At 32.3% G+C, this 19,392-nt stretch overlaps 1 protein-coding gene across 4 annotated transcripts in view; it reads left to right on the forward strand.

Moving 5' to 3' along the window:
- LOC143225660 (colorectal mutant cancer protein-like) overlaps nucleotides 1-19,392 on the forward strand; it is a 94,705-nt gene that overhangs the window by 39,491 nt on the left and 35,822 nt on the right. For 3 of the 4 annotated variants that reach the window (XM_076455464.1, XM_076455465.1, XM_076455466.1), the window contains exons 4-5: nucleotides 11,571-11,684; nucleotides 18,818-18,960. In XM_076455464.1, coding sequence (XP_076311579.1) covers nucleotides 11,571-11,684; nucleotides 18,818-18,960 — 257 coding nt within the window. Of the gene's footprint in view, nucleotides 1-2,949; nucleotides 3,502-11,570; nucleotides 11,685-18,817; nucleotides 18,961-19,392 lie in introns of those variants that run through there. The other variant, XM_076455467.1, reaches the window with a different exon arrangement.

Raw genomic sequence — 19,392 nt, forward strand, 5'->3', positions numbered from 1 at the left:
TTATGGCCCGGCATGGCCAAGCGTGTTAAGGCGTGCGACTCGTAATCTGAGGGTCGCGGGTTTGCATCCCCGTCGCGCTAAACATGCTTGCCCTTTCAGCCGTGGGGGCGTTATAATGTTACGGTCAATCCCACTATTCGTTGGTAAAAGAGTAGCCCAAGAGTTGGCGGTGGGTGGTGATGACTAGCTGTTTTCCCTCTAGGCTTACACTGCTAAATTAGGGACGGCTAGCACAGATAGCCGTCGAGTAGCTTTGTGCAAAATTCAAAAAACAAACAAACATACTATTTGAAGATCGCCATAGGTAAGACTGGCGGGCATATGTCAAGACTTGATGGCGTTGACTAACTTCTTTCCTCCCAGCCTACAGGCCCGGGCATTTTTAAATGGTTAAGGCACGCGACTCGTAATCCGAGGGTCGCGGGTTCGAACCCCCGTCGCACCAAACATGCTCGCTCTTTCAGCCGTGGGGGCGTTATAATGTTACCGTCAATCCCACTATTCGTTGGTAAGACAGTAGCTCAAGAGTTGGCGGTGGGTGGTGATTACTAGCTGCATTCCCTCTAGTCTTACAGTGCTAAATTAGGGACGGCTAGCGCATATAGTTCTCGTGCAGCTTTGCACGAAATTCAAAACAAACAAACAAACCCAGCCTGTAAATCTAAAATTAGGGTTGGCTGTGATTTTTGAACCTTTTGATTTGCGCAAAAGTTTATAAACATAAATGCGAACTATCATTCGACAGGTAATGTTTGAAAATTTTATATTTATCTAGATTTAATATTTCTGTCATTTATTTTAAGATTTAAGATCCCGAGACCTTGATTAATCCTGGTGTTAAAGAAGTACAGCAGATCTTGAACACTTACACATTACTGTATGTGGTAGCTTAATTAATACACATATAAAACGTCATTAGTGTTTTTTCTTGCTCAGTTAATGTATGGGTCTTGTATGTCGTGATGGCTAAGGTGTTCGACTAGCAATCTGAAGATCTCGAATTCGAATCCCCGTCACCAAAAATGTTCGTCCCATATTGTTTGCTGACTGAGCAAGTCACTCGGGTGTCAAATGGATATTGGTTTACAGTATTTAACTTTATTTGTTTGGAATTCCAAAGCTACAAATTTGGCTGCCTGTGCTTTGCCTACCACGAGTATCGAAATCCGATTTCTAGCGGTTTAAATCCGCAGACATACTGCTGTGTTACTGGGGGGGGGACAGTAGTTAACGTTCAACATGTTATTTGTTTGGACTAAGGTCGAAATAAATAAATACATTAATGAATGTTATGTTTATTAAGTACATTTTAAAGAAAACAAATGCTCAATAGTGTCTGATCAAAGCAAACTGCGTACATGAATCAAATTAAAAAATAATCCAGTAACAGATATGACTAATTTAATGTACTCTACCTACACGTAGCAGTAAATATTTATTGATTTAGCGTTTTGTGTTTTATTACACGTTATACTGCGTGCGTGCACTTTTAAGGCAATATAAACAAGAAAGATTAACTAAGTTTGTTCTGTAGACTCCTCTAATTGATGCACCGCTTGAGAGCTGCGTAACGAACTATTCTAATTATTTGATTTTAAATGCCGAGTGTGGGATTATTATGTCTTGATTGGCTTTGATGAAAACGTCTCCCCCCACGTAGATCGAAGTCACTGATATATATTTATCATTTGTTATTAATTTAGTAAATCAGACTCAACGTATTAAACGATATCATTAGATGAAATTAATAATTTCGATAATAAAAGAAACGATTAATCATTTTTTTTTAAATCTATAGTAGTGTCTGTTGTATGTCCCTCTAACTACTTTGCAGAGTGTGGATGGATCTTTACCAAACTTTGTATGGAAGTTCCTTTGGTCCATAGGGAGATGCATACAAATTTTCAGTTTTGCATTTTGCGGGTTTTTTATTGGCGTTTTTGCATTTTTTTTATTATTACCTCATCTTTGGATGGATCTTCACCAAATTGCGCGTGGAGGCTTGTTAGATCCTTGCGGATAAACTTGTCAACTTACGGTTTTGCATTTTGTGTCTTGCAGGTTTTTTTTATGTATTCCAGCTATTAATTGTATAATTTCATAACTAATTGTAAATAATAATTTGGAGCATTGAAGCAATCGCTAAAGGTTTGCAGTGTATATATAGCTATTGTTTGTTTTTGTTTAATTTGTGTCAGGAATATTATTTATAAAAGTAGATTTAAGGTTAACGAGTTTTCAATGTGCTGTTAGTTTTTAAAAACAAAACTAAATTACAATGTAACGGTTAGAGACAGATAAGGCGATGTATCGTTTAACGCACCATACGGTTTTTAGATTAAAACACTCGATGTCGAACATATAAACTTAGTAGAAATATATTTAATCTATTTTCTTATGTACTGTATATTTATATTTTTGGGGGCATTTTCATATAACTTCAGGTTGGGTGTTTCTGCATATACTTATTACAGTAATTGGTACTTAGTTTAAAACAAATGAAAATACTGCGTTGTTTATCAGGTGAAGCATTGAAAGAAAATTCATTGCCACATGTGTATTTAAAACTGTTAATAACAGGAAGGAAATAACTACTAGTTCGAGGGTTAGAAAAACATGATTGTAAGTCACGTTTGCTTATTTTGGGGTTTTAACAAAATGGTTTTAGGAGATATATTTTGTGTTTTTATCGGCGCTAAGTTTTACGTCAAGTGTACAAGTTAGTGAAAGTGCAAGAAAAAGAAATCGATATTTCTAGGTTTTGTAAGGCCATCATTTAAATATGTATAATGACTGTTATAGTTTACACACACAGTGTCTTTTTGGTTATTGTATCTTGTACATCGCTTCCATTGTTAGTTGAGTTTAGTGTGATTATAAGTGGAAGGTCAGGATTTAGAGGGCGCTAGTGATGCATAAGAGCTAGTAATGTAGAGGAAGTGAGAAGCATACGATAGTGATGCGGCAGCGAGGCCACCAGACGAATTAATTCGCAACAAGACTTCATGGTTCGTATATACTAACAAACATTTTGTTATAGTCAGTAGACACGTGATTCAGCTTGATGGACTAACGTTACGTACTCGGTTTGTGATGGACACTGATGTCGAAGAGTGACGGCATGTATTCACTGTCAGTGAAAGTAATTTGTAGTCGGACGCGATTCGATTTTTTAGTTTATTTCTGATGTGACTGTTAAGTAATAAACAAACTAATTTTAAATTTCAACTTTAAGAAATAGTAAGTTATGATAACCGATTCTCGTTAACGTTAAAAATGCACGTTCGTTATTAATATGTAGCTCTCGTGCTTCGAGCCAACCTCACTATATTATAGCATTTTTATGAGGGCTTTGAGCCTTTATGTGCGATTGCTATGGAAAACGCACGTGATGATGATGATGTCTCTGATGGTCGGGGTTTTGCCCTTTACCATGTGAACGCGGAAATGGCTTCTGGTGAAACGCGAAGACAACGTGACCGGTCCAAGGATAGTTCAGAGGTGATGTAAATAACCGTTATTGAATATTTTCCAAAGTGAGGTTTTCATAGAATAAAACTGGTGATTTTGATATTTTTTTACCCAAACCTATTTGCAGCTTTGTAAACCAAATAGCTGTGCATTTAATTATGAACCTGTAGTACAATTGTTTATTAAGATCCGAATATAAAATTCACACCATAGACCTTTATAACAGGTGCTAATATTTTCTTTATTTTTTTTGTAAGTCTGTGGATTTGCAACTCTAAAATCAGAGTTTCGACTCCCCGTGGTGGACACATCAGATAGCCCGATGTGGCTTTGCTGTAATAAAAACACGCAGATACACTTTTTGTAAACTCTGTCAATTGACACTACACCTCGTGGCTCAGTGATAAGTCTGAAGACTTATAAAACCCGAAAATCGGGTTTCAATTTTCGCGGTTGGCAGAACACATAGCCCATTGTATAGCTGTATAAAATATATATATAAAATATATATATATATATTTAGGTTCCTATTGAATCTGAAGTTTGCTCTTTCGACTATATAAACCGAAATAACCAAGAATTACATCAGCATTTATGTTTTAATGGTTTGTAATGGCATTTCTCAAGCATGAAATAATGTTTCCATTAACTGTCAGTGTACTTTATAAAAGATGGTTGAATGAATAATGCAAAATGAAACGATATAATACGAAAAAATTGAAAAAAAAATCTAATTACACCCGGCTCCTTTTTCTGTTTGAGATTTTAAAATATTATGAAAATAATTAATGAATTAAAATGTGGTTATAAACATCAGTTGAGAAATATCTGTACATATATAAATAGGCGTGGTTAACATTAAACAGATCAAAATAAATAAATAAAAAAAATCAACCTAAATCGTACTTTACAGCGTGACCAAACATCATATTTCCTCCGATTTTGTTGAATTACCAACTTTTAACCACAGCTATTTAATTAATATTCGCATGGTTGATAACAGTTTTAGAAACTGTTACTTTCTGTGCTATAATGGTTCGACCCTTTAGAAGTTTAAGCAAGTCGTTGATGAAGTGTGGTGTTGTGGATTCGGGAGCTATAACAGTTTGAGGGTTAAGGCATTACAGAACAAATATGTGTATTAAAACACCTCTTGCAAGTTTAAACCAGTAGTGCTATTTTATGATGAAATCATTTTCTAGGAATGTCAGAAATTGTTATTTACTGGGATTTTATAATGTGTTTTTCTTAGTACTGTAAGTAACAATATATGTATTGTTTTGTTCTTTTTTGCCACGCTATTTTTAGTTTGTGCAAAGTGATTTTGATATAAATTGATGCCCTTAGCAACATCTATATCAGGGATTCTCAAATTGTGATTCGCTTGTTACTGGTGGTACGTCGAACTAATGTCAGGGTACACAACACGGTTAACGTACAAAAAAACAACAACCACAAAATTTACAACAAGGCCCATCTGATCTTCCCACCTACATGTACATACTACTATCTTCACTTATAAACCCACCCTCTATCTGCACAGAATTGCCAGTAATTTCTTATAAAATTGGCAAAAGCGGTGCCACATATTCTTCAGTAGTTCCAGGCAAACATCACATCCTTCGCATAAATGCTTAAATGTTAAAAGTATGAATTTGTTATTACGAAGTTTACATTTATATTTAAATTAGGCCTGGTTTTGTAATTTAAATAAAGTGAACAAAAAGTGGTACGTGAGCTCGAAACGTTTGATAATCACTGATTTATATATATTTAAATATATATAACTACAAGATCGATGGTTGGAGACACACGAAATCAAATTCCAAGACTGAGGCTATTTTGAAATCATTGTGGTTGCATCCGGGGGTTCAAAGTTTTTTATTGTCTTAGACAGTTTGCCAATGATGTGTGGGGAAAGTAACCTAATAATTATATTACAAATACGTAATAGTGTGCATGAAGTCTTTCTAACGTTTATTTGGCATTGTGAAAAAAGGCTTTGAATATCACATTTTTCACGTTATTAAACACTTATAAAAATGTTAGAGGATCAGAATCTTTTTTTTTTTTTCTGTGCGAATATTTGTGTTGATAGGAAATAATTTGTACCATTTAACTAATGTTAACATCTCCAGCTTACTTTTTCAGCGATATGTTATCCACGGAAATTCCATGTGATTAACCACCGACTTGAAATAAATATAATTAAAGCTTGATATAAACCAGGCAAACTCGACTTCTCAAGTTGAGCACTGACCAGAAATGTGGAGTAATTTGATCCTTACATTCCAGCATGGTGATACAAAACGGGATCATGTTGGTTGCCGTGTCTCCCATCCACAAATGTAAGAGAGAGCTAGCTGTAAGCTTTGTTACTCAACCCTCTTTACGACCACTGTGGCACTGAAAATATTAAGTATATAATTAATAGTGTACGCACACACACACACACACCCGTGTATATATATATATATATATATTGGAGAATTAATAAAGTGTTGAACTTGAAATATCTGTTGTGGACCATTTATCTAGTTCCATTTAGATGACGTTCACGCTATTTGCTTCGAAACGTCGTCATCTCAACAAAAATTCAGACGGGATGCGATCCATAAAAAAGTGTATCATAACAAACATACAAAAAATCACCCTCTTTTTATTTGTTCGTTACAGAAAGTTAGAAAAAACATGATTAGAAAGACACAGTACACACTATTATGATTTTTTGTTTTATCTCTTTTATCCTGTTTATTCTCTTATTTTTCTTTAGAGAACATGAAAGCGCTCACGGTTTAATTCTTTTGAGATTGGGTATATACAGTTTGGTAATTGATACGACGCTGATTTCGTGACGGTAGGAGTTTGTTACATGTGTTTTAATAATCAATAAAAACCTTAACCTGAAATTCTATGAAATGTGAGGTTTGTACATGTATAGATGGTGTGTAGGCAGCAGATACAAACAGTGTATCGCAGTTTCAAATCAACACCTAGGCACTTAGAAGCAATGCAAGTTTTTGTAAAATGCTATCAAAAAAGATACGGTCACTTGGCATCATACAGCCATGCGCCATTTCTAATATTATTTTTATGTTTTTTTTGTTTTGTTTTTTTCGAATTTCTTACTCTGAACAGTTTCTCCAAAAGTTTAATATTTATCGGATATTTCTACGTGTGTCATACGTAAGCCTAACTGTAGTTTTAATATCATATTTGGAGACGTGTGCTGTGCTTTAATTAAATATTTTGTCAATACTGCAGTAAGGTAAGATCAATAAAACTGCTGAGTTAGAGGTTTTTCTTCTTTTGGGGCGATCAACCAAATTGTTTACTCTTTATATTGAGTCGCACTGGAGATTACAGGAAAAGCAGTGAAAGTGCTGCTTTTGTTTGTTTTATTTTTTGTTACGTATCTTGTAAAGTGTAATTCAGTAGAATTACTTTAAGTCCGTCTGTGGATGTCTATGATGGAAAGAGTACAGATAGATCATTGTGTTGCACTGTGCTTAACTACAAATGAACAAACAAAACTGTAAATCTTATATTTCTTTGCAAGTTAAACAAAAATAAAATTTTGGAAGAAGAAACACATTCACACACACAGTTTTAATAAATATGTGTTTATATTTTTTAAGAAGTGATAGCATGTATGGTATAGCATCACTGGAGTATGAAATAATGTCCACACTGCTAGAATAATTATTTACATTTATCTATAATTTGTTGTTAGGAAACAAAATGTAGTTTAAATACATGGAATTGTTTTGTGCAATAATTTCACTATGGGATTCTTTAGAAATAAAAGCACTAGCAGTACTTTTCAAAGTTCATACTTAGTATTATTTTGTGAATGAGAAAGACTGATTTTTGAGTGTTATTAAGGCTGTGTTATTGAGCATAACTTTTTGTATCTATATTTTTAGTAATTTAACTTAATGTTTATTTGATAGAGAGAGCAACTTGTAAATGTCTGGAACTTTCATGAAAGTTAGGGTTTATTTGGAATCTAAGCATTTTATTTAGTATGTAGAAATAAGAGTACAATGTAAATACCAGACTTGGTGAATTATTGAGTTAATGAGCAATAAATAAGTGAATCAGTGCAGTGCCAGTCAATGGGGTATCAGTTTTGTGATTCACTTAACAAGTTAAATAGTAAGTTAATTAGCATATTTTTTATCGGTTGATTAGCAAAGAAATTCTGCAAGTAATCTAGTTAGTTAATTAGTGAGTTCAGGCATGCATTAGTTTTGAAGCTTCTGTTGAAGTATTTGTGGAATTACTACAAGTGAACTTAGCCTGTAGCAAATGTTATTATGTGGGCTGCACTTTCCATTATTGCTGCCAAATAAAAAAAACAAATTGCACAGTGATAGAATATATTACAACACTAATACATCCTTAAATAACTAAGAACACTGTGTTGAATTTGCATTATTGTTGTGTGAACTGTTATATTCTTAAAAACTATTAATTTACTTATTTCTCATAATGAAATAAGACACACAAACAATGTGGGGAAAGTATTTTAATGTATAATAATTATCTCCAGATTTTTATGCTTTGTTAAACTTTCTGACTGTTGTGGTTATTTATATGGAGCTATGACTATCTAATGATTAACAAGAAAAAAAAACACCTCAAGAAGTTAAAAATCATATAGTAAAAAAGTTAAATCTGTTGATAGTATAAACATAGACCAAGAAATACCATATTCTCAGATGAACAATAAAACACTGCCTTGTCAAATGTACTGGGACACCTCTCAAACTTGTGGTATATGGCTCGTCTAGTAAGCTCTAAAAGATAACTCAGTAATTATAATATACAATGGTAGATTATAATTCCAAAGAGTGTTTAAATTAACAAGATGTTACAAATTATTTGCATTTTAAAGGCAAAATATTATAGGTTTCTGTAAGTGTAGATGATTGATGTACAAATAAAACAAAGTGCTTGGTCATTTTATCAAATTACTGTGCATTGTATCATTGAAGTTAATATATAAATTTGATTAGGTAAACCAAAAGTCCTTTTGGATTGTAAACAAGCACTTTCTTGCAAAGATTGTCAAAAAAAAAAGCAAAGAATTACTATTTCAAAGAATTGTTTGTGAATTTACACCTTTTAATGTTGCTACATGTGAAGAACACCATTCATGAGGTCTTTTCAACATGCTTTCTTTGAAGAGATGAGGAATTGGAACTGTATACTACATATGAGAATGTTCATTAGAGTTTCACTTGATGTAAAGCCCCTAAGAACTGAAATATTGATGATAGTTCTAAAATTTTTGAAACAACTGAGAAGGACATTGTCAGTCATGATTATCCTGTGCTAATTGTGAAGGACTGTGTTAAGGTGTGGGCTGTATTTTGTAGTTAGGGTAATGTTATTACTGTGAAGTGTCTGCAAATGTAATTGTATGTGGATCTCATATAGATCTTAAATTAATATGTTTGGAAAAGCCATGATAGAGAATTCTACTAATCTTCTCAAGTGTACTTTTCCACAAGGTTACTGCTACTTGCCACAAATTATAAATGATTCATGAGTAGTTTTAAAGTAAAAAAAAAAAAAAGCTCATTTGAATGGTTTATTTTAAGCCCAGATATAAATCCTATACAAGATCTTTGTGACAATCTGAAAAAAAGTGAGGAAAATTATATCACAGCCTTCTGGCCATCATCTCATCAGCTAGTCCAGCTTTTGAAACAACAGTGGAAAAAAGTTGCACCAAACAGTACTTATGCCTTTTGGATTCATGTTAAAATGTCCCACATGGTAACAGCAGCTGATTAAGAAAGCAGTCACTAGGATCTTGTTTGCAACTATATGTGGACATTTGTGTGTGCATGTGGTTAGGCTTAGTTTGAAACAGTCATGTAAAGTATGGTGTGATGTGTGTATGATATTGTTGGATTTTTATTTTTAGCTTCTATGTTTATGGAATTTAATTTATCTTGTTATTGATAATCAGAATTGAATATTGGTGTTCTTGAAAAAGGACTACTTTTTATCTAACAGTTAAGTCCTTCTATAGATGTTTGAAAAAATAGACTGTTATAGTGTAACTTTAATATCTTGTCAAAAACAAAACAATAAAGAGTAGTCAGTCACACCTATAGTTTTAGCAATGAACCAGGTAAAGGTTACCTATATGTAATTTGTTGATGGTTCCATAAGTTAATAAATAATTACGCTGTGGTCATATCCAATGGTAGGATTTTAAAATTAATTCTAAAAACTGATAAGTGAAAGGAAGGGAAATTATAATATGCAAGTAATGGGACTTGAAAACAAAGTATTTTTTTATATTATTATTAATTTTATGAGGTTGAGGGGTACATTTTATGCTTGCAATCTAATTGGTATAAGAACTGTAACATTATACAAGGAATCAAATATTGAAAATTATCAAATATGCTCTGCAAGAGTTGTATTTGTGTTCTCTATTCCTTCTTACCCTTCTCATTTTTAAATATGAAAAAAGATGATTATCAGTGTTATCAAATCTCTTAATATGAGATCCTCTTTAATTCCTTCTTTTCATTCAAAAGAAAACCTGTTTTTGTATGACAAGTTTTTCATTTCAGGTGTCTGTTCTCTTAGCTCTCTTTTTAACACCTTCCAATAGATTTATGTTTTTGATCACTATTCATCTATTGCTTAAAAATCCAAGTTTGTATTAAACATATCTATACTTGTTTTAAGTAACTTTGGTTGGTTGGGAGAGATGTAGAAGATGTAGTTAATTAGTTATAGTACTAGATTCTAAAGGATTAAACTGGTTGCTATAGCAACATTATAAATGTTCTAAATTCTGATTGAAGGGCAGGCAATTTGTTTCTACTGTAAAAATGCCCAGCTCTTAAGTAGAGGAGAAGCTATCCTTGTGTTTTTGATAGGTTAACTTGAGTAATTATAACATATATTAAGCAGTTTTATTAATATAGCTATTAAAAACATTTGTGTATGAGAACGTTCAAGTATTGCAGGTAATATTTTTCAGTTATATAGAAGTGTTTATTAGCACTAGTATGACTGTGTATAAAGATATTTGTTTACAATTTTGTTTTAATACATGATAAAATTTAATTTATTTTGTAAAGTAGCATATGTTTCTGTTGTTTTGTTTTGTGAATTTCTTTTACCTGATGTTAATTTTTATTTAAGCTGAACATTTGTGTTTTGGATATGTAAAGTAAGAAAAGCATGTTCGTGTAGAATGTGTGAGAAAAGTAGAAAATTCAATAACATGTTATTAACATATGAGAGCATATAGTGTATATAAAAATGTTATTATCTAGCTTGATTCATTTGAGGTATGTAAACGTTTTATAATTTATATTTGTAACGTACTGTTCTTTCTTGAGCAAGTACAATATTCAGTCACTGTGGTAGCACTTTTTGAAGGATGCAGGAGTCTTTAGTAGAGAGTTGAAAAAGTTATTCCATTCAAGTAACAAGGCAGAAACAGGCTATTACAGATTTAAATCCAACAATGTTTGCACTGTATGAAATATCAATGAAACAGAAAATTTGTTACATAATGTATGCATATTTCAATTAACGTTTGGAACATAATTTAGTTCACAAAATTATTTTACTGCATCTAACAAATCAAGCATGTATAATTCTTTATTTAAAAAAAATATAAAATACTCCTCATTAATTTGGTGAGGTATGGTATACAAATTGATGTTCTTTTAGTGTATGTCAAGAATATCCACATTCTAAGAGAAATAATTATTCACACTATGAATTGTGGAGTAAAAATATATTTTTAAGATTACACCTTAAATTTTTTTATATTTTCTGCAATAATAGAAAATATGGGAAAATTAATTTAATGAATAACAAATAAATATTGTGTGTAAATATTTGACTTTTGTATGAATTGACTATTTTTGAAAGTTAATGACAGTTCCAGAAAAAATGAATTTTTGAGTTGATAAATAGATAAAATTAATGTAGTATTTTCATCATTCACAAAAAAACCTTTCATTAGACTGAATCTTTCTTTCTTTAGTGTGAACTGTTTCCATTAGTCTGAGGTATCAAAATAAACTTTTATTATGTGTTTAATCACACAGCTCCACTTAGCAGCTTTGGCTTCATTGAAAAGAGAGATTTTGGATCTAAATCAGAGAGTTCAGCATGTTAGTCAGGAAAGAGATATGTTAGAAAGACAAGTCAACAGAGCTCAGGTATAATGTTGAATGTTTATGTTGTGGTAGTTTAAAAATATATATATATATTTTACATTATTAAGGAGAATCTTTAATTAAATCTGTATTTTTTACCAACATAGAAAGTCAAAGTTTATTGTTTAATAGTAATGCCCTATTTGTAAAGAACAAAATATTTTAAAATTTATTCCATATTAGTGAGAAAACACATTAACAAATATTATCTTTATATAACATGTTAAGAAGGAAAAGCAGGACAAATGTTTTTTTAGTAGAAATATATTAAGAGAATCTTTTATGTCATTTTTATAGCAAAGGAAAAATATTAACAGAATTTTTGCTGAATAACTCATGTTAATGGCAGTAACTAAGTTATGGTTTAAAGAGAAGAAAAATATTACAACACATTCTTTAAAGAAAGTTAGAGAAAGACATCAAATGAAAGTACTTTGAATTAGTAAATACAAAAAGTAAATGAATTTTTGAGATTTATAAAAATTTAAAACATTTGTTCTGTAAATTAAGGAAATACAATACAGAATTTACTTGTTTATGCTGTTATTAAGGAAAGATGCTAAACATTCATATTCTATTAGGAAAAAAAAAGATAAATGTTTACATGTGATATATTACCAGTACATGTATTTAACACAGAGGAAGAACTAGGTCTACTAATTGGAGGTGTGACAGGTATCATGTAACAGAATATGTTCATTAGTCTGTGAACTTCATTTTAAAGAAAAAGTTTAGAGCCAAAACTGTAAAACTACAGTCTTTAATAGCAAAGAACAGACAAATATAAACACAATACACTAAATAAGAGAAGGACAAGTTTGTTTGTAATGATTTCATGGGATTGATGAAAAACAGAGATGAAGTGAAATGTTAGTGACCTGTCTTCCACCAGTCTGTTGGAACAGTCTTGTAAGGTAAAGTAAAAGAAAGTGAAACTCCAGATTGAAAACAAACCTAAAGTTTAACCAGTATGACAAATTCACACTTTGAAAGTTGAAATGAAAACCTAAAACAGAAGCAAATCTGAAGTTATAATAAAATCTACAAAGTCTAGATATTTCAACAGAATCTCTATGGATTTATAGTGCTAAAATCAGGGGTTTGATTCCTTTTGGTGGACTCAGCAGGTAGCCTAATGTGGCTTTGCTATAAGAAAAAAAACACACACACACACACACACACACACACACACACACACACACCTTCAACAGAATCTGCTTAACAGGGTAGAATCTGGTTTTACCTGCTGACATTAATTTTATGCAGCCATGTTACTTACCAGTTGCTTCTTATATACATGACCTTCATTCACTGCTATTTAAAGGTAGGGCAGCCCTTAGGTATTAAATGATTTACTCATAAGAGCTGAATGCTTGTTCACAATCAGTAGTTCAATAAAACTTCATATTTTTTTGCAATTACTTTGTGCAGAAGAGAAGTTAGGTCAGAGAACCATTTTAAAGAATGACAATAGTAACAGTATTGTCAAAAAATCCTGTTACATCACACAATATCTGTGATATTGACCAGTTTCAAACATATTTAATCTTATATGGGGCTATAAATAATCTCTATCCACTGAATATGTTACCAGGAACTCAGCTGCTTACTGAACAGTTTATACTTTATATTCAGTGTCAGCTTCTCTTTCCTTAGCCCTGTCACAAGCATCATTAAAACTCTTATGTGAGATTATGTCATATAAATGGATGATAGTGATGTTTCAGGGTATTTGAGAGTGAAAACACTCCATCAGTTATTGAAATGGAGCATACAAACAACTGCTACAATGTAATTCTTGCAATAAAGATTATATTTTCTACACTTCCTTCTGATGACTTAGGCTTGTCAGTACCCACTTTTCAGATCTAAAGTTGAAAACCATTTTGATACAGATGAGTATCAATAGAGTTCTTTTTCAGCAATGGCATTTTTTGTAATTCCATTTTTTTTCTTCACAAGTACAATAGGTGATGCCAGAGTACTAGTATACCTCATTCTATTACTCCTCGTTGTGTTGTGGCTTTTATCTTTTAAAGAGCATCAGACTGTTTTGTAACTGGGATTTGTCTGACTAAGTGATGTGTTGGATGTATTAACTTTAAGAAATATTTTATCTGTCTATTCTAGATCTTCAAAAAAAAAAAGAACTAAATACTTTCATTTGTTTTCTCTCATATCTATAACACAGCTCAAAACTGGCTGCCAATACACCAATAATTGATCAATAATACAGTAACAGAATCACCAACTGACTAACTAACTAACTCACTGCCTGACTCACTTCACTAACTGGCTTGTCACATATATGTATATAAACACAAACATAAACGTGTGTTACTTAGATGTATTTAATTCAATAATATTTTCCCACCAAACTTTCCAAAAATTTGAGATCTCACACCAGTTTTAAACATTCAGGAAAATTTGTAGATGCCATCATTATGTCATGTTAAATCTTTGTCTTACAAACAGAATATCTAATTTCAAATATTGAAATCATAGATTACAACACATACAAATGTTATAGTGCCTTTATTGTTTAGCTTATTTTTTCTTATTCTCTCTCAGCCAGAAACGTTTACACCACCTTTCTCACAAGTAACAATAGTATAACTGAAATCATCAGCATAATGTACAAATTATTTCATATTTTTCATTTAACTCCTTTATTCAACTTGTTCATTTTAGTTTGCTCATGATGTCATTTGACATGTACATGCACATACACTTCTGGCCAAAATCTTAAGGCCAATGAACATAAAGAAAAAAATATGCATTTTGCATTGTTAAATTCTACTACTTATTTGAGTACAGCTTCAAAAGATGAAAGTAAGAAAAGGGAAGATAAAAATAAAAAACCTTTTAGCATTTAATTAGGGAAAATGTGAACACTATGAAATTAGCCTAAATACTAGCTGGTAAAAAGTTTAAGACCATACCAAAAAGAAGTCCTAAACAGAGTAGCAAATGCCCAACAAAAGGTCTCAGTAGTGAGTTGCATGACTGTCATTGCAAATAACTTCAAACATTTGCTTTTGCATGGTTGATATAAGCATTTGCAGAAGGCTGGCTGGAATGGTATTCCAAGTGGTGAAGATGGCTTCATGAAGATCATGCACTGTTTGGAATTGACATCCATTTCTATAGACTTCCCTTGCCATCCATCCCCAAACATTTTCAATGGGGTTCAGTTAGGGAGAACACGCTGGATGGTCTAAAAGAATCACATTATTTGCCATGAAAAAGTCCTTTGTCCTGTGAGCATTGTGGATTGCAGGATTGTCCAGCTTAAAAATCCAGTCATTTCCACATAAGCGAGGGTCTTCAGTCAATAAGGATGCTCTCTCCAACATGCCAATGTAGCCAGCTGCTGTTTGATGCCCTTGTATAACGTGAAGCTCCATTGTTCCATGGTAGGAGAAAGCACCCCAGATCATGATGGAACCTCTTCCACTGTGTCGTGTAGAAAATGTCTCTGGTGGGATATCCTTATTGTGCCAGTAACGTTGGAAGCCATCTGGACCATCCAGGTTAAATTTTTTCTCATCATAGAACAAAACATTTTTCCACTTTTCTACGTCCCATGTTTGGTGCTTCTTAGCAAAGTTTAACCGAGCTGTTTCGTGGTGTGGAAGGAGGCATGGCTTTTGAAGACGTTTATGGTTTTTAAAGCCTTTCTCTCGTAGATGGCATCTTATTGTTCTTGAGCCCATTCTGTATCCGTAAGGGCCTTAATCTGGTTCAACGATCGGCTGGTGTCTTGCCGGACAACCTGTCGAATCCTCCTGCTCAATGCCAGCAAAATTTTTTTGGACCAACCACTTGAAATTCTCATTCCGTATCCCTCATGGTCTTTTAAGAAATTTGCAACAGCAGTTTTACTATGCCCAATATCACCAGCGATGGCAGGTTGAGAGAGACCCTGCTTTTGCAGCTCAACAATTCTGCCATGTTCAAACTCTGTCAACCTTTTAGTTTTTGCCATGTTTTTACCCAATGTAACACAGGAGATGTCAGTGTGAAATGTTGACGACGCTAATGCTTGAACACAAATGACTAAATTTTGTTACGTGTTTACCGATTAATGATTCGTTTCAGTATGGTTTTAAACTTTTGACCAGCTAGTATTTAGGCTACTTTCATAGTGTTCACATTTTCCATATTAAGTGCTAAACAAGTTTTTTATTTTTATTTCCTCTTTTCTTATTTTCATCTTTTAAATCTCTACTCCAATAAGTGGTTGAGTCTAACAATACAAAATGCATATTTTTTCTTTATGTCCATTGGCCTTAACATTTTGGCCAACAGTGTATATGGATAAAATCTCAGAGAGAGAGAGAGAGAGATCTCTGTAGGTCTGTATAATAGTACTTATTTGAATATTTACTCTAAATAAACAAATGGCTTAGCAATTGAGGCAAATTCATATAGAGTAGTAGAAATCATCATTAGGGTTTCTCCCTTCATTTTTTTGTATTGTTTTTCTACTTGCTTTTGCCAAATTTTGAGCTTACTTGCTTTCATAATTCTAAAGAGAAAGCTCTCAGTAGTAGTAAAATATAATTGTTTTCTTTCAATTGCTTAGGTTTGATCAGTATTTTATTAATAGTGCATAAATAAAGGAATCCAGTCAGTGTTGTTAAACTATGTTTTAAACAAAGACCCCTATTTTTGAAATAGTTTTCATTGATTTATCTTTATGAGTTTAACACATTGAATACCGTATGCAGAATTTGTAAAGTTTATGAAACAGGTGGTACTCAAACAGTAAAACATATTTGTGTAGAAAATATGGCAAAAAGCTTTACCTTCCTTTTGCTATTAATGTACATCACTACATTGTATAAGGCTTAATTACTGTTTATTACAGCTTCAAAGATGGGCACACCTACAAGAAATAAACACTAAAAGTGAAAAACATGAGCCATTGAGTGGCTAGTTTCCAGAAGAAGAATCTGAAACAAGTCATATACTAACAAAAACAAGAATTTAAGAAATATGTTTTCTGATATCTTACCTTCTTACGAAAAGCTTTTTGACTAGTGCTGCCCTCTATCAGTGCATATTTTTAGATCATTACTATCCTTGTAACTCTCACTTCTTTCTGCATGTCTATGTGTAAATGATCATGCAGTAATTTTCCACCAATAGGACTGCCATGATACTCCTTTTATAATTAGCACCCTCTGTCGTAATGCACCTGTTGTCACTTCGAGATTAACCAGGACTAAAGTAACTAATACACTGGAAGTAGAGAGAATGAGTGGGAAATATGAGAGGAGGTAAGAATTTATTTAGAAATACATTTTCAGTTCAGGAAAATGTTAACTTCCAAAACAGTATCTTACCTATCCTCACAAAAAGCTAGAATCATGCATTAGAAAGGTGGAGGGAATGAGAAGATGATCCTCTTTTAGAAAGTGCCCAGAAAAAAGACACAAGGCATGCAGAAAGTATTAGAAACATGACACCAGTAGAAGACTACACCACTCCTGAGCCAGATATACAAGTTGCCCTTTAGTAAATTGTTGCCAAAATGAAAGAAAGGTTAACAATAATCAAGTGAGAAAAGCAATTATTTTAGGCAGTAATATAAGAGAAGTGTTATGTGTTAAGAAGGTAATAATAACTTAGTAAGTTGTATAAATAACTATTACATAGAATGTTCTTTATATAAAAAATATTAGGGCATGCACTTTAAAGTGTGAGTTATAATTTCATGATCTTATGAGTCAAAGTGAGGTAGAATACATAACAGTATGCCAACACTTATATTTACTACTGATACAAAATTTTATGCAATACCAGAGCTTTTCAGGTCGGTTGGGATACCACAGATGGAGCAGTGGCTGAAACGCTATTTATATTATCAATTACAAACGTTATGGTGTGGACTAGATTAAGTTGTTGAAGTGTAAATCTTGTCATTTTTATATGAGTCACATATTGGAATTATGGTAAGTATTAATATTGCAGCATTATTCATGATATATATGTACATAATAGGATTGCATAATACCGTGTTTCTCCGAAAATAAGACAGGGCTTATATTAATTTTCACTCCAAAATATGACACTAGGGCTTATTTTCGGGGGATGTCTTATTTTGATATATTAAAAAAATGAAGTTACAAAGTAAAACTATTAAACTAACCATTTAAAATAAACTATTATTAAACTATTAAACTAACTGATTAATACTTAACCAAACTAATTAACTAACTATTAAACTAATTAATAAATTAATTTTTTTATTTCTTTCCTCTTCCTGCCACTCTTAACTAGGGCTTATTTTAAGGGTAGGGCTTATATTAAAACTATCCCCAAAAATCACACTAGGTCTTATTTTATGGGTAGGTCTTATTTTATGGGTAGGTCTTATTATCGGAGAAACACAGTATAAACATAACCATATTCTTGAATATTGAAAATTAGTTGAAATATACCAACAAAACAAAAAATATGTAATTATACAATATCAAATCTTTAATTTTGAAAATTGACCATTAACTAAATTGGTAATTAAGGAAAAGCTGAAGAAAAGCTTTAAGCTTACTGGTTGATAGTTAATTTAGGTGCAAGATTTGGCCCAAAGTATAAATGAAAAATGTTTTAAATGAACCATTGCTAAGGTGTGGAATTACCTGATAGAACATGATATTTAGTAGCGATATATGTGTGATACAGTATGATAGTGAGGCTGATTAATTCACATTATGTATAGGTTTACAGTAAGAAAAGTGTGTAATTATATACTAACTGTATTTGTTGTATACTTTTGCCAATGAGTCCTGTTTCTCAATACAAGAGCTCTTCATAGCAATATAAAATCATGTGATTTGAATTGTTATTAGATTTATTTTGATATTATAACACAGATGTAATTGCTGAACCACTTGACATATTAGTTAATTGGTAATCAAAAGTTGTTGTCATTAGTAATTTAAAATTAACTAGTTTTAAGTTTCATTTCTGAATGATAATTGAACACTGCTGTGGTAGCTGTTATGGAAACAGCTCATGGAGACTTGGTGAGCTGGAAAAATAAACTATTATTCACATTTGGACATTTAAATTAGCTACACATGTTACATTTTAGGAAGTTGGTGTAGTTCCTGACGTTTGTTTTTCAGCTTGACAGAATGAGGCTGGCTAGGGACCATGAAGAACGGCTTGATCAGCAAGCTCAGAGATACGAGGAACGGTTAACAGAGCTTCACAGCATCATTGCTGAACTCTCTAAAAAGTTGGATATCCAACGAGCTACTGTCATTAAGTTAGTGGAAGATGAGTATATTATAGTTAGAAGATTAATATGCTATGTGAATTTGAGAGAAACTAAGTTTTCTTTTCATTTTCAACTGTATTACATCTGTCAGTTTCCCTTTAAATAATTGTAATACTAATTTAGTAATAATTTAGGTAAACAGAAGTATTATTCTTAAATGTTAGGAAAAGAAAAGGGCAGGTTTTGGCAGGATTATAGTAAATTAACCTATTAGACCTTTTTTTTTTTCTTCTTTTCATTAGCTATATTTTTGTGTTCCAGTGATATCAGGTTTGAGGTGCATGTGTACTCAGTCTGATGTTATCAGTCATCAGGAGCTCTGTTTTCCTACTCTGAAACTGAAGTTCCTTTAAGCACGATTAAAGTGAATGAGTGTGGTCAGTTACGACTGTTGAAAGGGTTTGATCTTTTGAGTCCAAA

Source organism: Tachypleus tridentatus, chromosome 9, assembly GCF_004210375.1.
Source record: "Tachypleus tridentatus isolate NWPU-2018 chromosome 9, ASM421037v1, whole genome shotgun sequence".
In the NCBI taxonomy this organism is placed as follows: Eukaryota; Metazoa; Arthropoda; class Merostomata; order Xiphosura; family Limulidae; genus Tachypleus; species Tachypleus tridentatus.